Source organism: Bufo gargarizans, chromosome 2 (genome assembly GCF_014858855.1).
Source record: "Bufo gargarizans isolate SCDJY-AF-19 chromosome 2, ASM1485885v1, whole genome shotgun sequence".
In the NCBI taxonomy this organism is placed as follows: Eukaryota; Metazoa; Chordata; class Amphibia; order Anura; family Bufonidae; genus Bufo; species Bufo gargarizans.
In genome coordinates this window covers 241,818,181-241,841,008 of record NC_058081.1, presented here as the reverse complement: position 1 = coordinate 241,841,008, position 22,828 = coordinate 241,818,181, and the positions used below count along the sequence as shown (strand labels likewise).

General features: G+C 44.7%; 1 protein-coding gene across 1 annotated transcript in view; it reads left to right on the top strand.

The window, feature by feature from the left end:
- The window catches only part of FBXL13 (F-box and leucine rich repeat protein 13), a 249,774-nt gene that overhangs the window by 164,823 nt on the left and 62,123 nt on the right, over nucleotides 1-22,828 (top strand). Inside the window, exons 13-15 of the mRNA XM_044280157.1 lie at nucleotides 3,553-3,651; nucleotides 9,971-10,091; nucleotides 10,171-10,333. Of these exons, the coding sequence (XP_044136092.1) occupies nucleotides 3,553-3,651; nucleotides 9,971-10,091; nucleotides 10,171-10,333 (383 nt within the window). The remainder of the gene's footprint in view (nucleotides 1-3,552; nucleotides 3,652-9,970; nucleotides 10,092-10,170; nucleotides 10,334-22,828) is intronic.

The window sequence follows — 22,828 nt, the reverse complement described above, 5'->3', positions numbered from 1 at the left end:
ACATATGGGGTGTTTCTGTAAACTACAGAATCAGAGCCCTAAATATTGAGTCTTGTTTGGCTGTTAACCCTTGCTTTGTAACTGGAAAAAAAATTATTAAAATGGAAAATGTGCCCAAAAATTGAAATTGTATCTGTATTTTCCATTAATTCTTGTGGAACACCTAAAGGGTTAACAAAGTTTGTAAAATCAGTTTTGAATACCTTGAGGAGTGTAGTATCTAGAATAGTGTCATTTTTGGGTGGTTTCTATTATATAAGCCTAACAAAGTGACTTCAGACCTGAACTGGTCCCTAAAAATTGGGTTTTTGAAAAGTTCAGAACAATTTCAAGATTTGCTTCCAAACTTCTATGCCTTGTAACATCCCCAAAATATAAAATATCATTCCCAAAATGATGCAAACGTGAAGTAGACATATGGGGAATGTAAAGTAATAAATATGTTTGGAGGTATTACTATGTATTATAGAAGTAGAGAAATTGAAACTTGGAAATTTGCAATTTTTTTACAAATTTTTGGAAACTTATATCTTTTTATAAATAAAAATGTATTTTTTTAACTTCATTTTACCAGTGTCATGAAGTACAATGTGTGCCGAAAAACAATCTCAGAATGGCCTGGATAAGTTAAAGCGTTTTAAAAGTTATCACCACTTAAAGTGACACTGGTCAGATTTGCAAAAAATGGCCTGGTCCTTAAGGTGAAAATGAGCCGGGTCCTTAAGGTGTTAAGAATGCTATTATAATAATAATAATAATAATGATCGGGTCCCCATCCTGATCGTCTCCTAGCAACCGTGGGTGAAAATCGCACCGCATCCGCACTTGCTTCCGGATGCTTGCGATTTTCGCGCAGCCCCATTCACTTCTATGGTGCCTGCGGTGCGTGAAAAACGCAGAATATAGAACATGCTGCAATTTTCATGCAACGCACAAGTGATGCATGAAAATCACTGCTCGTGTGCACAGCCCCATAGAAATGAATGGGTCCAGATTCAGCGCGGGTGCAATGCGTTCACTTCACGCATTGCACCCGCGCTGAAAACTCGCTCGTGTGAAAGGGGCCTTACAGATCTTACAATTGTGGGCCCCCTGTGCTATCTACAATGTGCCCATTACAGATGGTGAACGACAATGGCATATAAGTGCCAACCAATGCCCCTATAAGTTTTCTCTGCTGTGTTCATAACTGGCAGCCATTGTTCCCCAAGAAATCTCAACAATACTGATCCCGACAGGTGTTATCCACAGTGATGCCAGTGGTGATAGACCCAGCGCCCCCATAACTTCTAGACAATGTGCCCCCATAACTGCCAGCCACACTACCTCCATAATTGAAAGCCACTGTGCCCACAAACTGCCTGCCACTGAGTCTACATAAGTGGAATTCACACTGCCCCTACCACTCCCAGCAATATTGCTAACATAGGAGCTATCCACACTGATGCCAAAGGTGACAACCATGGTGCCCCTACAAATGCCATCCACAGTGGCCCCATAACAGATAACTGTCCTATAAATCTCAATATCCATAGTTGTGCCGTAATTGACGGCCCCACAAGTGCCATAGCCTCCTCCAGATATCACATTGTGTGATCAGTGCAGGAGGGGCCGGAGCTCAGCAGTGAAGAGTAGAAGTGGGAAGTCATCTCTAGTATCAGACTGGGGCCCACTACACTGATACGTGCGAATATGTCCTCAGAGGTACAGGTGAATCCCGTGGTGGGCCCTGATCAAGCTGGGCAACTAGTCCCCCACCCTCTTCACACCTGGCACATGGCAAAGTAGAGTGACTGCACCAGGTATAGATAGGCAGAGTTCAACATCTCAACCAGCCTAAACATCCATATAAAAAAAAAACTGGGTAGATTATTTAAAAGTTTATTATTATAGTTGGATTGGGTGGCTGAGATGACTTGTAGACACCGAGGCAAGCCAGCCAGTATCTTCATTTCCCATACACCCGCCTTCTTGAATTCGTGGCAGGACCCCTATCGGTCACCTTGTAACGTCTTGCTGCTGTGTGATGCTGTGTGAACTGGTAAAATTTGCATTTATCTGTGTAGTGAACCCCCAGAATAAATGTTACTGGTGGGCCCTACACACCCCAGTCCGACACTGACTGAGAATGATAGGTGTATATCAGCACTCAAGTAAAAACAACCATAAGGCATGTCACCTAAATGCATTCTTATTGCCAAACATTTTGCCTTTTTGGAACGCTGCTACATTTGAACATTCCTACTGATAGCATAGTACAGAGGGACACCCATGTTAGGCCGGGTTCACATCACCGTTTAGTTTTCCCTTCTACTGATCTGTCAGAAGAACAGGGGATAAAAAACTGATCCTCTCCTCAGTTTGTGTCAGTTCCATCAATTATTTTTGACGGGGCTAAAATGATGGTAACTGTCTAGAACTGATACTCAAAATAAAGGATTCTTTTTTTTCCTGTTCTTCTGACGGATCAGAAGAACAGAAAGCTAACTGGTAATGTGAACTCAGCCTTACAATTAAAACCTGGTGCACTGATATTCTCAGGCTTTAAAAAAAAAAGACACAATTTTATTGAACCAAAGCTAGAGCTAAAAGCCATGTGTGAAACCAGCCTAACGAAAGTGAAGAGCCTTTGTTGATCCATATTGAAGGACATGAATTTTGTCCGTAGGTAGAAGAACACGTGATGAGCACGTTGTTTTTTTTTGTTTGTTTGTTTTTTAGTGTAAAGTAATAAGAATTAAAGGGCTTCTGTCACCCCCCAAAAGTCATATTTTTTTTTAGGCTAATTAAAATCCTTATACTGCGATTTTTCAATATATAGTGCTCTTACCCTTTTCTGTTGGCTAGTTTCTTTAAAAACTGCACTTTTATAATATGTAAATTACCTCTCTACCAGCAAGTAAGGCGTCTACTTGCTGGTAGCCGCCGCATCCTCCTTTCAAAAAAATGCCCCCTCCTGCTGATTGACAGGGCCAGCGAGTGCTCTCCTCCTCCGGCTGGCCCTGTCTGCAATTCAAATCCCGCGCCTGCACCTCATTCGGCGCAGGCGATCTGAGAGAAGGACGCTCGCTTCCTCAGTGCGCCTGCGCCGATGACGTCACCCGAAACAGAAGACGTCATCGGTGCAGGCGCACTGAGGCAGTGCTGAGGAAGCGAGCGTCCTTCTCTCAGAGCGCCTGTGCCGAATGAGGTGCAGGCGTGGGATTTGAATTGCAGACAGGGCCAGCTGGAGGAGGAGAGCACTCGCTGGCCCTGTCAATCAGCAGGAGGAGGGGCGTTTTTTTTTAAAGGCGGATGCGGCGGCTACCAGCAAGTAGACGCCCTACTTACTGGTAGAGAGGTAATTTACATATTATAAAACGGACGTTTTTAAAGAAACTAGCCAACAGAAAAGGGTAAGAGCCCTATATATTGACAAATAGCAGTACTTTTGGGGGGTGACAGAAGCCCTTTAAGTTCCACATTTGTAACTGTATTTTTGTATTCTGAATATTCTCATGCAGTCATGTCCTCATAGACTCAATGAGCAATGTTAATCCTCTTTCCCTTCAGATATCGGTTGATGGTTTCAAATATATTGCTGATGGATGTGCTTCTCTTCAACACCTAAGAATCAATGATATGTTTACTCTAACAGACAACTGTATCACAGTAAGTAAAGGCTATCACAGCCATGTTCCCAATTTTTTAGCCTCATGCCCACGACCGTTTTTTGGGTCTGCATCCGAGCCGCAATTTTTGTAGCTCAGGTGCGGACCCATTCACTTCAATGGGGCCGCAAAAGATGCGGACAGCACTCCGTGTGCTGTCCGCATCCGTTGCTGCGTTCCGAGGCCCCGTTTTGCGGACAAAAATAGGCATGTCTACAATGGGCCGCCCGTTGCGTTCCGTAAATTGAGGAAGGCACATGGGTGGCTTACGTTTTTTGCGGATCTGCGGTTTGTGGACCGCAAAAAACGGCACGGTCATGTGCATGTAGCCTTAGATGTGAGCTTTATTTGTGATGGGGCTAAAATATGTTCCACATTGTTTAGAGTGTATGGATTTATCTTGCGTGGATACATGTTCTTTTGAAGGCATTCGAAGGCATCCACAAAAGAGACACATTTGCTAACTATATTAGATTGAAAATACTTGATATTGATATTTGCCATGCAAAAAAATCACACTGTATGAACTAAATTAAAGGACTTGTCTGGGCTACAGAAATGTATGCCCTTTTCTCAGGATAGGTAATTAATATCAGATCAGTGGGCGTCCAACAGACAGAACCCCCACTGGTCATCTGTTTCGGGCACAGTGCCAGAAACTATACAGTGTACCAAGCTGGAAGCCACAGCTCCATACACTGTGTAGTGGCCTTGCTGGGGTACTGCAGTTCAGCTCCCATTCAAGTGGAACCCCACTGATCTGATATTGATGGCCTTCACTGTCTGCAGCCTGGACAACCACTTTAACGTTCAAGTGAAAACATATAAATGCTCCTTCTATGGATACTACATGTCATTCAGTTACTGCATTGTAACTGTAGGGGTAAGGCTACAATTGCCAACATTTTTACACCTTCTTGCTGTGGATTCACAATGGATTTCAGTGCTATGCGTTGAAAGGATGGAATGTGTGACATTTCTTCCACATACTGAGCATTTCAGTTTGAAAATCTGCAGGATGCTCACTTTTCAGTGTGGAAAGTTACCTGTAGATGGTGGTTTCAAAACCCCATTCAAATGGATAGTGCTATAATTTACTGCCAATTTATTTTGCGTAATCCACACCCACCACATGTAAAGAGCCGCGCACTTGTGTAGCCATCAAATGACCGGGGCAGATGGGGTTGTGCCAAGCATGTTATCCAAGTGGGAGGATAAGGGTGCATTGTTCTTGAGTCAGGTGCCGACGGATGGTGTGTTTACATTTTTCAACCAAATTAAAAGTGAATTTGGTCTACCATAGGCCTCATTTTACATTTTTTTTTTAAAAAAAAGGTAACACCATAAGGTTTATTTAACTGACTCTTTGCTTTCCTTCCAACTGAACATTCGAGGGAACCCGTCACCAAAAAAAAAATTCAAAATAATCCGCTCTTCTCTCGGCTCACCAGCAGCGTAGCGCACAAACAGCCAGTGTGCATGCGCCGCCTTCGCCGCACAGACCTCTGGGAGTTGAAGTCCTGATGAGCAGCTGTGAAGGAGATGCAGAGCGTGCAGCACCCCCCCCCCCCCCTCCCTTTTCAGGATGGCAGAGTGGCAGCTGGGTAGAGTTTTGGCTGTAATGTCCAGCTAACACTCTGCTTTAAAACAGCCGTTTAACCCCTTCCATGCCGTGGTCCTTAGGGACCGATGTATGGAGGGGCTAACCATTGGGCCCCTGCTCTGCTGTGGCAGCGGCCTATGCTTGAAGGGTAAACGGAGGGAGCTCTCTCCCCATCGAGCCGCTGAGCTGTGGTAGCCTCCAGATGGTTACCATGGCAACAGACGCCTTCACAGGCATCCGGCTTACCGTGGTATATCTAAGCCTGATCAGCTCCTGCTTCTAAAGGCAGGAGCCTGATCAGGCTTAGTGTGACTTCAATACACTGCAGTAAACTATATAGTGTACTGCAGTGTAATGTAAGCCATCAGACCCACTGGATCTGCAAGAACTAAGTGGGTATGGGTCCAAAAAATGTTGTAAAGAAAGTGAAAAAAGTTAAAAAAATAAATAAAAAATTTCTATATCCACACATAATTGGTTAAAAATGCAAAAAATAAAAAACACTAAACATGTTTACTATCGCCGCATCCGTAAGGACCTGATCTATAAAAGGATCATGTTATTTTTACCGCATGGTGAATACCGTAAAAAAATAATAATAATATGATGGAATTGCAATTTTGCCCACCACACTTTGCAAAAAATTGTATAAAAAGTGATAAAAAAGTCGTATGTATCCAAAATTAGCACCAATTAAACCGTAACCTCATCCAACAAAAAATGAGCCCCTACATAAGCCAATCGTATGGCTTTCAGAAAATGGAGACACAAAAACATTATATATTTTTTTCAAACATACTTTTATTGAATAAAATAAAGTTAAAAAATTGCACATATTAGGCATCGCTGTGTCCGTAACAACCTGCTCTATAAAAATTATATGTTATCCAACCCGTCTGGTAAACACCATAAATAATATAAATAAATAAAAATGTGCCAAAAAAGCTATTTTTTTTATCATCTTACATCACAAAAAGTGTAATACCAAGCTGTCACGGCCTATGGTGTACGCTGTGACACTGTTGCCACACTTGCGATTGCCCGCGGCAGTTTGTTGCTGTGAGAGCATGCAGTGGCAGTGTCTCGGCCTTCCGGGTGATTGCTGTGACATGGTTGCCACACATGATGTTGCTGTTACTTCAGCTGTGGTTTGTGCTGGAGCTCTGCTCCAGTCCAGGGTGTTCCATCTGTCCAGTGAGGGCCACCCTTGTGGTCATCAATGTCATGACACAAGGGTGGCCCTAACTGGACAGATGGAACACCCTGGACTGGAGCAGAGCTCCAGCACCAACCACAGCTGAAGTTAAACAGACTCCAGCCAGGAAACCACAGAAGATATAAGCCAAGTGACCACACCCAGTCAGGGAGTTAACCCTTACAGCACCAGACAGAGGGAGGCTACAACTTAAAGGGGAAGTGCACACACAAGCATACCAAACACGTAACCACCGGCAACCGCATGCGTGGCAACCATGTCACGGCAATCACTGCCACCGCATGCTCTCACAGCAACACGTTTCCGCGGGCAACCGCAAGTGTGGCAACAGTGTCACAGCGTACACCATATGCCGTGACACAAGCCATCAAAAAATCATATGTGCCCCTAAATAGTACCAATCAAACCATCATCTCTTCCAGCAAAAAAAGAGACCCTACCTTAGACATTCATCCCCAAAAAAAAAAAATATGGCTTTCAGAAAATGGAAACACAAAAACATTACTTTTTTTCCCCAAAAAATTTATTGTGTAAATCCCCCCTCAAAAATAGACTTATTAGGTATCGCTGCATCGTTATGACCTGCTCTATAAAAATATCACATTATCTACTCTGTCAGGTGAACATTGTAAAAAAACTAATAATAAAAACTGTGCCAGAGCAGCCATTTTTTGGTTACCTTGCCTCATAAAAAAAAGTTATATATATTAGGGATCGACTGATTATCGGAGTTACCGATACTATCAGCCGATATTTATGATTTTTCAAGTTATTGGTATCAGCATCTAACCTTGCCAATATGCCGATAATGCGTCCAGCGCGCTATCACAGAACATGAGCGCGTTCCTTCAGCAGCACAGGGGAGAAGGAGTCACTCTCCCTCCCCCTGTGCCGCGCTGCCAATGAGGAGAGACGGGAGGAGGAGGGGCGGACGCACTGTGCCACAAATGATAATTAACGTCTAATGCAAATACAGGATGCGGTGCCCAGCCTATATGACAGGAAGCTGCGATCAGCGGCAGTTAACCCCTCAAGTGCCGCACCTGAGGGGTTAACTGCTGCCGCTGATCGCAGCTCCCTGTCAGAGGCAGGGTGCCTGCTATCTGATTCTGCGCCGACACACCCGCTTCCTGTATTAAACATTAATTATCATTGGTGGCGCAGTGCGCCCTCCCCAGTATTAAAAACATTGGTGGGGCAGTGCGCTCCCGCACCCCCCAGTATTAAAATCATTGGTGGCAGTGGCCACAGGGTCCCCTCCACTCCTCCTCATTGGTGGTGCAGTGGCAGCTTCTGATCGGAGCCCCAGCAGCGTAATCCTGAGGCTCTGACCATTTACCATGGCAGCCAGGATGCTACTGAAGCCCTGGCTGCCATGGTCAGCTCTCTGCTGCTGTGTGTACTATGCACAGGGCAGCAGGGAGAGTGTCAAGTCCTATTCACCGTAATAGAGATCTATCAGGGTGAATAGGACAAGGGATGAAAAGATCCCAGGTTCTAGCCCCTAAGGGGGGAAATAGTTATTAAAGGGAACCTGTCATCTGGATTTTGGGTATAGAGCTGAGGACATGGGTTGCTAGATCGCCGCTAGCACATCTGTAATATCCAGTCCCCATAGCTCTATGTGCTTTTATTGTGTAAAAAAAACAATTTGATACATATGCAAATTAACCTGAGATGAGTCGGAGCTTGAAAATATGACTCTTCTCTGGATTTTTTACAGAATAAAAGCACACAGAGCTATGGGGACTGGGTATTGCGGATGTGCTAGCGGCCATCTAGCAACCCATGTCCTCAGCTCTATACACAAAATCCTGGTGACAGGTTCCCTTTAAATAAAAAGAAAAAAAAAAGGGAACCCCCCCCCCACCAAAATATTAAGTATAAATCACCCCCTTTCCCAATTTTACATGTAAACAATAAATAAACATATCACATATTGCCATGTCCGAGAAGTCTAAACTATTAAAAAACATTTTTTTAAATCTCCAATGTGGTGAACGCCGTAACCAAATTTTTTATTTTATTTTTTCAAAAATGAAAATGCACAGAATGTCGGTATAAGTTATTGGCTATCTGCCTAGAAGTTCACAGGTTATCAGTATCGGCTCTAAAAAATCAATATCAGTCGATCCCTAATATATATATATATATATATATATATATATACACACACACACACAATGTACAACTACCTCTAGCAAAAGATTTCTATACTGCAGGAATAACCCTAATAATAACACGCCCCTCGCACCGCTCACACCAGCGCAACGACAAGAAGGTCGGAGCGCCACCATTTCTGTTTGTCTGTCACAGCCGCCATTTCTGTTCGTCAGTCCCAGCCATCATTTCTGTTCGTCAGTCACAGCACTATCAGCAATATAGAGTGGAGCCCCTGTCAGCAGTCTGACCCAGCAGTCGCTACCAGCAGTCTCAACACCAGCAGTCAGTGCCAGTCGTACAGCCACAGCCACCAGTCACAGTGCCAGCAGTGTCAGCCACCAGTCAGTGCCAGCCAGCTCAACCATCAGTCAGTGCCACCAGCCACAGACACCAGTCTTAGCCACCAGTCAGTGCCAGCAGTCTCAGCTACAGCTGGCACTCAGTGGCAGCAGTCTCAGCCACAAGCCGCAGCCAGCAGTCTCAGCCACAGCCACCAGTCAGTGCCAGCAGTCTCAGCCACAGTCAGCAGTCTCAGCCACAGCCAGAACTCAGTGCCAGCAGTCTCAGCCACAAGCCACAGCCAGCAATCTCAGCCGCAGTCACAGTCTCGGCCACCAGCCACAGCCACCAGTCTCGGCCACTCTGCTATGGGATTATGACAGGTTTTGTGTGTACTAATAGGACGGCGGCCATTTTGGTTCCTCTGATGATCGCTCCCTAGACAAAACTAGCCATTATAAATAATGAAAGGTATTTGGGAAAATATTTATTATAAAGTAATAATTAAGTATTTTTGTTTTCTTAATTCCCAGAGAACCCCTTTAAGTCCAGCAGAACCCTCCCACCAAGTGTGAACTCATTAATAGAATTAACACTGTCATTAGATTGTAAAGAGGGATATACTGTATTTGAAAATGAGTCGTATTACTACATTTGAGGCCTTATGAAATAGATGGAAAGATGTTCCCGGATTACCTTTCCAGGGTTTATTGGACACTAGATTTAGATTAAAATAATGTTAAGGGGGATGATATACAGTATGTCCTAGTTCTGTTACTACATGTTTGTTGCCCAGTCATGGGTCATAAGGAATCTTGGTCCAGAGTTGACATCTCTTTGACCCGCACTGTATGAGTGTGGGGAGCCTGATTTTGCATTAAACATGTTCACTGATGCAGCTTTATTGTATAGATAATTGTATCTAGATACCGGTATATATGCAGATCAACCATAGAGTTTTAGTATTCAGTTATTAATACCGTATCAGCACTCCTCAGTTTTTTCTTCTTAACACACTATGATACTAAGCACATTTCATATTTGATTTTCTTTTTGTAGACGTTGCTTGAGAAGTGCCAGAACATCGTGACTATATCTCTGCTGGGCTCTCCTCATCTTTCTGACGCAGCTTTCAAGGTTCTGGCACAAGGGCGGAAACTTGTGAAGATCAGACTTGAAGGTAGGACACCCAAAATAATTTTCTAGTTGAATGAATGTTACCCTAATATTTTCAGTAATATCACTGTATTTTCCAACAGGAAACAGTCGGATTACTGATGGCAGCATCAAAGCAATTAGCAGATCCAGTCCTAACCTGAACCACATTTATATAGCTGATTGCCAAAAAATTACAGATATCAGTCTTAAAGCTCTTGCATCTCTGAAGAATATAACAGTGTTGAATATGGCAGACTGCATCAGGTAAAATCATATAAAAGCTGTGATGTATTATTTGGTTATCATTTAACCCCTTCAGGACCTGGACCGTACATGTACGGCACAGCTAGACGTGACTTAAGGACCACATGTACATGTACGGTGCAAGGTCCGCCAGGTTCTGGGAGGGGATCGCGGGGGGAATTGGGCATCCATGCCGGGTAAGGGCAGCATGACGTCTTTCCGTTCCCCTGCAGCTACAATCGCTGCGATTGGCCGTTCAATAAAGATCGGCACATCGCAGTGCTGGAAGCAGTATGGAGCCTCAGGGGGGAGGGGGGGGGGGTCATGTGGAGGTGACCGGTGCTGAACTAGTCAGCACCTGTCTCCTCCGAGGTCAGGCAGGGGACTACAGTGTTTGGTGTCCCCTGCCAGCGCTGTTATTGGCTGGAACAACGCTCCAGCCAATGGGAGCGCTACAGCAGCAGAGGGAACGGGAGGAATCCCTCTGTGCATGCAGCCATTCTAGCTGGAGACTGCATGCAGAGTGGACCTGTGCCCCTCTGTGCTGTATCTGACCTGCTGGGACTTGTGGTTCACCACCACTGATTACTGGTACCTGTGAAAAGAAGAAGAACATCTGCTGCAGTGATTTTTTTTTTTTTATAGATTTTTTTTGCAGCAGCAGAAGTTCCAGATCCCTAATCCACCCCCCCCCCCTTCCCAAGCCCTAATTCCTGTTACATAGAAATCAATTTTAGGTAGTGTTAGTGTAGATTTTTACACGCACATAATCTCTGTATGTGTGCGTCCTGCACCTGCTGAGTGCTGATCAGAAACATCCATTTTTCTGACTCGTTTGCTAAGTTTACTGTGCATATTCTTTTTTTTTCGTGTAGTTAGTTTTATATATGTATATATATATACTAGCAGAAGGACCCGGCTTCGCACGGGTATATTTTATCTATTTAATTTTATGTTTCTGTGTGTCGTAAAAAGATATCAACAGTTTCCCCCATAACAGTGACCTCTACAGTATCCGCCCCTTTAATAATGGCCTCCATAGTGCCTGCCCCTTTAACCGTGATCTCCACAGTGCTTGTCCCTTTAACAGTGGCCTCCACAGTGGCCGCCTCTTTAACACTGACCTGCACAGTGCCTGCCCCTTTAACAGTGACCTCCACAGTGCCCTCCCCTTTAACAGTGACCTCCACAGTGTCCGCCCCTTTAACATTGACCACCCCTTTAACAGTGACTTCCACAGTGCCCGTCCCTTTAATAGTGACCGCCCCTTTAACAGTGATCTCCACAGTGCCTGCCCCTTTAACAATGACCTCCACAGTGCCCGCCCCTTTAACAATGACCTCCACAGTGCCCGCCCCTTTAACAGTGACCTCCACAGTGCCCGCCCCTTTAACAGTGACCTTCACAGTGTCCGCCCCTTTAACATTGACCACCCCCCTTTAACAGTGACCTTCACAGTTGCCGCCCCTTGAACAGTGAACTCCACAGCACCCGTCCGTTTAATAGTGGCCTCTGCCCCCCATGCATGTAGCAGTGTAGTTGTGCTGTCATACGTCATATGACTGAATATTTAAGGACCTGCAAACTGCTAAAACCTGCTGTGATAAGTTGTTATGGCAACCTGGAGTAGGACCTGCGAGCTTCTATTGGCTAATAAGGGACATGTGACCGTGTAAATGGCAGTTCGTATTTAAGTGAAAGGCTTGCTGGCTTTTATTGGTTAATTCAGGTCATTTTTTGGGAATATCTCAGGAACTGTAAATCCTAGAGAGCTGAGACCCGGTCTGAAACTCCTTTTCTCTATATTTTTAATTTATTACAAGCCCCTTCACGTGTGAAAACAACATACACACCCCTCACACTAAATAAAGGTTTACACATTTCACACGTCACGTCAATAAAATAAAAATGGCCCGTCCGTCCCAACAAATATACTCAGCTGAAGAGGCATATGCCATGCTTGCCTCTGATACTGAGTCTGCCAGTGAGGGACAAGAGGATGCCACTTTCCTCTACTCCTCTACCCCCTCATCATCATCTGCTGATGAGGGACCCTCTAGAAGGCACCCCAGGGTAGCAGCGGAGGCAGTCCCCCAAGTCTACCCTTATCAGCCCTAAATTCCGGATTTTGTGGGCATAGAGATAGATTGTGCTGAGGTGTACGCCCCTGATAAAAATGCCTGTGTAGATAAGTCCCTATTACTTTTCAAAGGGACGGTTAGATTCCGCCAGTACCTGCCTAGCAAACGGGCAAGGTATGACATTAAGATTTACAAACTTTGTGAGAGTAGCTCCAGGTACACCCACAAGTTCTGCATTTATGAAGGAAAATATTGCTGGATAGAACCCCCATCCTAGGAGTTAGTGGGAAGATAGTGTGGGACTTGCTGCACCCACTTCTGGATAAGGGTTACCACCTCTATGTGGATAACTATTATACCAGCATACCCCTATTTATGTCCCTAACTGCCAGAGGTACTGTGGCTTGCGGCACAGTGCGCAAAAATTACAAAAATCAGAGAGGCCTCCCTAGATCCCTGGAAGGGCAACCACAGAGTATGGTTGAAAGCAGGGCTCTCCTCCATGAGAACATGCTGGTGGTTAAGTACAAGGACAAGAGGGACGTCCTTTTACTGACCACCATTCACACAAATGCCTGCCCCCCTGCTGCTGTACGAGGTACCACAACCACTACCCCTAAACCAGTTTGCATCCTTGAATACAACAGGAACATGAAAGGGGAGGGGGGGTTGATCTTTCAGATCAACTTCTGAAGCCCTACAATGCCACATGAAAAATTAAAGTGTGGTACAAAAAGCTGGCCGTACATATTGTACAGATGGCAATGTACGTGCTATTTCAATCTGCAGGCCACACAGTAACTGTCCTTCAGTTCCAAGAAGTGGTTATCAAGGTCCTAATTTTTCTGGAAGTCATGGTGCCTGTGTTGTACCAGGGCAACATTTTCCAGGTCAAGTCCCCCAGACAGCAAGGAAGGGAAGGACCAAAAAAAGATGCAGGGTGTGTTCCAAAAGAGGGATAAGGAAAGACACCATTTACCACTGCGAAACCTGCCCTGAAAAACCTCGCCTGTGCATGCAGGATTGTTTCAGAATCTACCACTCATCCACCGAGTATTTAAATTCATCTTTTTTCTTTTTTCTTTTTAGTCTTTATTTTCATTCTTCAACATCTAACGGACTCACAATACAAGTCTCAAAATTGGTCATCCTCCCTGATAACACACAGTTGTGGCATATTTATACAGCAATATAGGAATATCTCTCACAGTGCATTTCAGTAATGTGAATGTCAGTGCTGTGACCCATTACCACTTCTTCAGAGATTAGACAAATGTAAACACACACTCACACACTCATCCATTCGTAGCGCCACGGGCCCACACCATCCCTACGGGAGTAATGTCCCTGATGCCAACCAAGGTCCCCAGATTTTTTTCAAATTTCCACGGCTTACCCTTCGCTAAGAAAGTTAACCTATACATTGGCAAAGCTGCATCTATGATCTGCAACCAGTGCTGAACAGAGGGGATTTTAGCGGGTTTCCAATTCAACAGGATAATTTTCCTGGCATAAAACATTGGGAGCCGATACAAAATTCTAGAATGCTTAATCTGAACCAGGTAATTGATGAGCCCCAGAAGACTATTCTCTGGAGAACTAGCAGATTAAATTTTTTATTTAGAAACTCATATATCTCTAGCCAGTACGCAGCAATAACTGGACAACTCCAAATCATGTTGATCAGAGTTCCCTTATCCCCATCACATCTAGTGCACTGGGCACTATCCAGTTTGTGCATACTTTATAGTCTAACCGGTGTTAAATAAACTCGATGTAACCATTTGATCTGAATTAGTTGATCTCTATCACTGATAACTGTAGTTCTCCAGAAAGATCCACTCCACCGAATCAAAGGCTTTCTCATTGTCTAGGGAAGCTATAGCTCTATTACCAGCGTTATCATGCTTGACCTGCAGATTTGCGTAGTCTCCTTAGATTTATATCAGTGGACTTTCCAGGCATGAAACCTGATTGATCTGGGCCTACTATAGATAAGTTCTGCTAAACGTGATGCCAGAACCCTTAGCATCTAAGTTGATAAGAGAAATGGGATGATATGAGCTACATTGATCTGGCAGCTTCCCCAGCTTGTGGCTCACCACTATGAAGGCCTCAGAGAAAGAGGTTGGCAACTGAGACAACTCCAATCGGTGAACAAAAAGCCCACTCAACCGGGTGCCGAAATTCTCTGCGTCTAGCTTATACCACTCAGTGGGGAAACCATCTGGACCTTGGGTCTTGTAAGGGGCGATAGATTTAATGGCAACCTAAATTTATTGTGAAGCGATGGGGGAGTCTAACAGAGCCCTGTCTTCTCCAGAGAGTTGTGTAAATATTTACTGATCTAGATATTCCTTCGGACCAGCAGATGTAGTGTAATTAGAAGTATATAGTTTGGCGTAATATGATGCAAACTGGGCACAAATATCTTCTGGGTTAGATATCTCTACACCTGAGTCTAGCCGAATGGCTGCTACCACCGTTTGAGGATTCTCCGCCTTTGCTAAATATGCCATCATTTTCCCGATTGTATTCCCCTCTGAGAAATAGACTTGCCGTTATGTAAGGAGTCATTTCTGGTTGTATTCGGTGAGATGGAATTTATACTCCCTCTGGAGGGACAACCAAGTCTCTTGACGTTCCTCACTGGGATCATTAACAAAAGACTCTTCCGCCTCCACAAAACTAGTCTCTAATTTACTGCGAGTAATTTGTAGCTAAGCCCTATGTGTGGCGGAGGAAGAGGCCTGGTTGGAATCCTGTGTGCCCTTTCAATTATGAAACATTGAGCGAGATGTAGTGGTGCTAGGACTGAGTTTATCAAACTTTCAGCATACCCCTCTGGTTCTCCGCCTTCTGCCCTCTCAGGAAGGCCAAGGATGCGGATATTGTTCAACCTGTTTATATTTTCAGCATCTTCTGCTGTAGCCTGCAGAACTTTGACTTGCACAAGGAGGGATCTAGACAGCTCAGAAGTGCCCCTTGCTGTATCTTCCACCTCCCCAACTCTGCGCTCCACCTCTGCTGTGCATGCCCTCATTTTCTCAATATCATGCTGTAGGAATTTGACATCACTTTGGAGATGGTCTATTTTCGCCGTCAAGGCAGCCTGGCAGTCTGCTATGGCTGACATAATAATCCTGTCAGTTTGTGGCATATTCGCAGATTGCACCACCGAGGTATCCACCTCATCAGTTTGGCTCATGGTATCCATCCAGACTTTGCTTGGGTTCTGAGGGGGCACCGGAGCAGTCTTCCACTGTATATACAAATTAACTTAGCAGATCACAGCCAGAATAAAGATTCTGTTTGCCCTGACACCAAGGTATATTTCAGTAATAGTGTCTCAGAGTCCGTGACAGTTAGTGTCAAAGGTTAAAAGAAAAAGGGGGCCTCAGGCCCGAACACTGTTCCATTCCTCCAGGTGCAGCAGGCAACTAGGATTGTCAGCACCGTGGCTTCAGGCACAGGATGGGTTAAAAGCTCTCCCTAAGGAGTGTATGCTCACCTAAGAATGTATAGGCAGTCCACAATGCTACTCAATTTCCAACTGCACCCTCCGATCATAGCGTGTAACACAGGCCAAAGAGGCGCACAGGGAACTTACTCATTAGCTGGTGCCTGCTTGTTGCGACAGAGCCATGTGGTGCAGCTCAGATAATGTCCGCCGGGACCTCATTCCCATGTGCTCGTGTCGCTACTGCCGCATTCGGCGTCAGGCCTACCTCTGTGGCAGGTGCGAAGTCGCCAGACTCACCACCTGCCACTGAAATCTGTTGGGCTGGAGCGAGGGGCATATGTCAGGGGTTCTTTGCCCAGTGGTTTAGGTAGTCCGCTGGGTTAGTGGAGGTGGATGGAGGCAGGATTTTATCAGGATTATTTGAGCACATATGGGGTGTGCCGTATTCAGGGAAAATGGGGAAGAAAATTGGGGTGCATTTTGTACTATTACCCTTTTGGAAAGTGAAAAATGTGGGTGTAAAGCAACTTTTTGGTGAAAAAAAAGCAATTTTTCATTTTCACTGCCAAGTAGTGATGGACATCGGCTGGGACGGTTTGCGAACCCCATTGACTTAAACCTTCAGGTCGTATTTGCAGTCACCAAATACTTACTAGAAATGCACAAATAGTCCCACAACATGGACATACCAGAGGGGGATCATTGGCAAAATTTCCCACAAAAAATATGTATTTTAATCGGCCATTATTATCCATCTTAAAGGGAAACTCTAAAAAATGTGCCATGCTGGAGCCTAGAAAAAAAATATTTTAGGCCACGAGTACAGGCCCCAAAAATTAGGCATGCAATTGACAGAAAATAACTAGTTATTATGTGGTTGGAGGTACATTAGGCAGTCACTGGATAAAAATTTTATGTAATTGTATAGACAAGTACTCCACACCTGAGTCACAGAGTTACCACCATTCTAAAATATAACCTTTAATTGTTTTTAAATAAAAGTCAATACACCCTTATCTATTCAAAAATCAAATAAATGCGAAAAGAAAATCAAAAAATCAAAAAGTATGGTCTAGTGGTAGAACCCTTCTGAGGCTAATGGGGAAGGGGATAGAGTAGGTTGGTTGGGCCTATAGGGAAGATCGTCCCTGACTCTGGCCCTAATGTAGAAATTCCTACCTATATACGGAATAGCCGCCCTGATAAGGGCGATCCCGTCTCTCGTGCCTCCTAGTGACCCTGAAGGACCCTAGCGGGGGAGGATAAACAGAGATTGATAACCCTGATTAGAGACCTATACTAAAGTACACAAAATAATAAATAGAACGACAAAAGTACCCAAAAATAAGTGACAGTGAATTATCCAAGAGAAGAAGTGGATATATAAGGTAATAGAGATGTTCAATACCGTCCCTACGCATTTCGCCTGGTTGTTGTCAGGCTCATCAGGGGACAAAATTGATCATGGAATACCCGACACCAAAAGTATATAAGGTAATATTATATACAGGTAAATTAATTTGTTTTTGATTTTTAATTTTAGGCTTTTTTTTTAGCTATTTTAGATTATAGATAAAATCATAGAAGCCACTGGCTCTGATGAACAAGATTACACCTGTCAGTAAAATAACTGATTATTTAATCCAGGGGATTCCTATGCAGCCGGTAGTGGATCGGGAAGATAAGGGTCCAGATTAATGAAATACTAAAACCCCTATATCTCAAAAAATCCAGGAGGTGGCTGAGTTGCGGTACAACAATTTATATATACACATGTATGGTCCGCATGAGGAGATCCGCATAAAGGACTACAAATAGGTTTGTTATATTACAATATAAGGACACCACAGAAGACTGTGTCTATGGGGTCTGGAGGATGATGTCATAGAAGTAAACCAGGCATAGACATATATAGTTAATGTTCAGCAAGTACCCCAGAAAATACCTATATAAATGATAGCAATATATCACAATAAAACAGCAGGCAGATAAGGCTGTGGAGATGAGTGGTACTTGCGTTCCCTAGAGAGGAGTTAAGGGGCCATCAGTTGAGTCCATAGATTAGGAGGCCAAGGTCTGATGAGACATCTAGGTGGCGCTAGGATGGTGATGTTCGGCAAGTACTCCACACCTGGTCATACACAGAGATATTAAAAATATTTATTTCTAAAATACACAAGCCATATAAAATATTTATATATAAGAAAAAATAAGGGAAAGTAAAATTGCGTATTTACGCAAACGTGAACATAAGTCCTTGAAATATGAAAAGGTTCCTATAAATGTCCAGTTGATAATCAAGGCTTTCTATTGATATCAGAGGCACATGCAGATAGCGTTATCCTCCCCTAATAACGCATAGAAATACAAAGAACAGTCTTTTCAGGAACAAGAACTGCCTCCTGCCATATTTATGCAATCATCATCTCATTAGTTGGCATGGAGATGAATGTATCATCTAATCTCCTTTTCTCGTTATCAATGTGTCTTTTAATGTTGCCAGTTTCATATATAGTATGTTATTGAATATACAGATGTTTTATACAGATGATACTGAAATGGCCCCTAGTAATTGCAGGGATTATTGAGGTATGGCAGAGTTCAAATTATATCACGGTTCATTGCATATAGATGCGCTTTGGTGATATAAAAGAATGTTATTTGTCTCCCACACCAATTATATATAAGTATACTTGTATGTATTAAAATTGTATATAGTTTAGGCAGTTGGATATTAAACCATCCGTGGCGTCCCACGTGGCTGTGCTTACAATATCCAGAGCTGCCATTACCTGTATTGGAGTTTTCACGACTTGCAGCCGCTCGTACTGGTCCAGCTTCTCTTCTGGGGTTTCCCGATGGGTTAAACACGTGGGTGTGACATCAATCCTTTGGTATCTTATGTGTGTTGTGCCGGTCTTTTTCGGGCGATCCACCGATCAATATCAGGAAACAATGCTGCGGATGGAAGCGCTTCCAAGAGAAGAAAGTAGCCAAATGTTCACTGTCCAAATGTTCACTGTTAATCACAAGGGGTGTGCGGGTATCATCATTTTACACCAGACGCGTTTCGGAGTCTGAGTCTGACTCCTTCCTCAGCAGTTTCCCGCATTTACCCATAAAGCCCTTATATAGCCCATATTTGGTTATGTGGAAAAGCTGGGATGGATGTCGTCTGTTTTTCTTTATATGGAAAAAATGTTTATAAGTCTTCTATTCTTCATAAATAGAGGTCCATAGTGCTCAATGTCCCATAGTTCAATAAATGGACACTAAATTGATGCGTTGCGTTCTTGTTGCGGTACATGCGTTTTTCATATATATATTTATGGGGAATTGCATTATAGCCATTACATTACAAATTTTATGTAATAAATGCTTTAAAAAATAGTTGTGCCGTAAGACATCTCAAAACACTTAAAAAGCATCTCTAATAGATAGGGATATATATAATGGATCTATAGGGTTTTTATACAGATATTCTAGCTATCCATAAAATAATCTGTATATCAATAATTTTTATAATTGCAGTAATGTAAATTTTTTATTTCACTAGTCCAGATCATAACTTGAGTGATTAGGTATTTACCTGACAGAAAAGAACTTGTGATGATGTGGTTGGAGGTACATTAGGCGGTCACTGGTTAAAAATTTTACTGTAGACCAGTACAGGCCCCAAAAAATAGGCATTCACCTGACAGAAAAGAACTTCTGATTATGTGGATAAAAATTTTACTGTAGGCCACTTAGGCATTCATCTGACAGAAAAGGCATTTTATGCCGCTGTATATACATAAGACAAGGATCATTTTTTGTTCTGGGTGGTGGCGGATATGTGTGGGCTGACATGAGGAAATTCAATTACATGTGTTTGTCTCATCGCCCAGGAGAATGTCGTACTCTGTCTCCTTCCCCCAGCCATGGACAACACCAGGGATCCCTAAAAAAATTTAAGTCCCCCTCAAAGCCTGCTCTTCTTGCTCCTCCTCCTCCTCCCCCCAGCCACCATCCTCCTCTGACTCCTCTTCAGACTCCTACTGACTTGTCTCAGATGGAGTAGCCCCCTCTTGGAATTCATTCAGCATTGCGACTTCCTCATCTTCCAGCTCCTGCTCCTCGACGGCTTGATCAATGACACGACACATGCACGCTCCAGAAAGAAGGCATAAGGTACGATGTCACTGATGACACCCTGGCTGCGACTGACCAGTTTGGGAATCTCATCAAATAGCTGCAGAAGTCTGCATGAGCAGCCACTGGTGCGGTGAAAAGAAACCAAGCTCCCCAGAACCTGTCCTGCTGCAGAGTTCGTACAGGTAGTCATTAACGGCATGTTGCTGCTGGAGCAGCCTATCAAGCATATACAAGGTGGAGTTCCAGCGCATCGGGCTGTCACAAATCAGACTACTGACGGGCAGGTGGTGTCGCGGCTGAACGCGAGACATGGCAGTGTAAGATCTTCTAAAATAGCCAGAGATTTTCCTGGCCTGCCGCAAGACTTGCTGGACCCCGGGGTATTTGGCAACGAATCGCTGCACGACTAAGTTCAGGACGTGTGCCATGCACTGCACGTGTGTCATTTTGCCCTGTTTCAGCACGCTCAGCAGATTGGCACCGTTGTCGCACACCACTTTACCAACTGTCAAATTGAGCGTGGTTAGCCACTAATTGGCCTGTAACCACAGAGCTGAAAGCAGTGCAGGACCAGTGTGGCTCTTGGCTTCCAGGCACAACAGCCGCAGCACAGCATGGCAACATCTCACCTGGCACTTCGAATAGGTTGTGGGGGGCTGGGGGGGCGCAGCGGAAGATGCGGTAGCAGTGGAAAAGGAGGAGTCAGCCGAGGAGGAGACGGAGGAAGGAGGAGGAGGAGGAGAAGAAAAAGCAAGCCTGCATGCAATCTGTGGTGGTAACACCAAATCCACACGGGAGCCACGAGCCACGGGTTACATGCTTGACGGCCGTCAGAAGGTTCACCCAGTGGGCAGAAAAGTTATGTACCTTCCATGCCCATGTTTGCTGGACCACATGTCTGTGGTCAGATGTATCTTGGCACCGACACTGTGTACCAGAGATATATTCACTTGTCGCTGAACGTGGACATATTGCTCTGGGATGCCCTTCTGGGAGAAATATTTCCTTCCGGGGACCTTCCATTGCGATGTGCCAATGGCCATAAATTTTCTAAAGGCCTTCGAGTCCACCAGTTTATATGGCAGTAGTTGACGGGCTAGCAGTTCCGACAAGCCAGCGGTCAGCCATTGGGCAAGAGGGTTATCCAGTGTGATCAACTTTTTAGGCTCGAACATTTGGGCCACGGAAGCCTGCCTTCTGCCAGATGAATGCTATTACGGCATGGTGGAAGGTAGAGTGGAGGACAAATGGGAGGAGAGAGATGGAGAAGAGGCAGGACGTGGAGCGCCGGGTGTGTGGCTTTGTGGGCTCTGATGACGCTGCTCCCACTGGGCTAGGTGATGGGAGGCCAGGTGCCTTCTTAAGACGGTCGTCCCTAGGTGAGTGTTGGGCTTACTGCGACTTATGCACAGGCTGCAGATGGCAACACTATTGTCAGCAGCTGATACACAGAGCCATGTGCCGGCATCCTGGGAGCGCCAGAAGTGACCGTGCATGGTGGATGGCTCGCACCAGATACATTTGCAGTCTGCTTTTTGCCTCCTGTGCCCTGTGAGCTCTGCCTACTTCTCCTCCCTCTCTGCTGCTCCGTCTCTCCCTCTGAACTCCCATCCTCTTCCTCCCTTGTGGGCACCCACGTGATGTCCATCGACATGTCATCATCGTCACCTTCACCACTGACATTAGAGATCTCGGAGTAGGCAGCAACAGTGGGGACCTCCCTCCTTGGGCTGATATGGGTACTGTCGTCAGACTGCTTGGTGATGGCCGTTGCTACCCCCTCTTCCTCATCCGATGTCAAGAATGGCTGCGCATCGGTTATGTCTGGTAAAGGATGGGAAAATAATTCCTCTGATTCGAGTGGAGGGGCTATGGTGGTGGTGGTGTCTTTGGCGGAGCACACAGCAGAGAGTGAGGAGGGTGCAGATATAAAGGATAAGGAGAGTGCAGATACAAAGGATAAGGAGGGTGCAGAAGCGAAAAGGCTGAATGAGCCACTCAACCAACTCAGGTGCGTCCTTTGAAGTTATCGCACGAGCCTTCTTCAATTTCCCACTTAGGCTCCGGCCTGGTGCACCTGTCCGGCCCTGAACGGCCTGCCTCTTCCTCTGCCTGTCATTTTCAAAATGACCCAGTGCATAAGTCCCTAGAGAAGAGCAGTATTATTGGAAGCAGGTATATGGCAGACCTCAATCAATATTTTGTGGAAAAAGGTAAATCAAACAAAACCACAAAAATATTGTGGCAAATATGGAGGAACTGTTCAAACCCTGAACACTGTAGGGTGTTTTACATTGGGGGAGCAGTCCCACCGCATGTGGACCGCAGCAGACGACTATCCCCAGCAAAAAATGCATACAATGGAGGATGTCGGCGCGGTCCACATGCACCACTAAGGCATCCCATACACAACAAGGCATTGTGCGGATGAAAATACAATCATATATCACAAAAACATTGCACCAAACGGATATACCACTGACTATACTGGCTAGTCATCCAAGTAGATATTAAAAGCTGAGACTTTTGCCAATATATTCCTGTCAGGAAAATATCGGAGCCCATCATGCACCACGTCACGGTCCTCAGCATGGCAAGGGGTCCTACCACTACGCTACCTCTTTTTGGTGTGAACAAGGTCTGAAGGTGATGAAATCCTGCTCACAGCCAAGCTTCCATACAACCGCATAGCAGGACAACTAATGCAATGTGAACAAAGCAAGACTGTAAGCCACACCCATATCAGACCATGTGATGGAGGCCCCCGGTGCAAAAGTGCTTAAATGCCAAGTAAAGGCACATACACTGCATATCAAACAAAAACACAAAAATATTGTG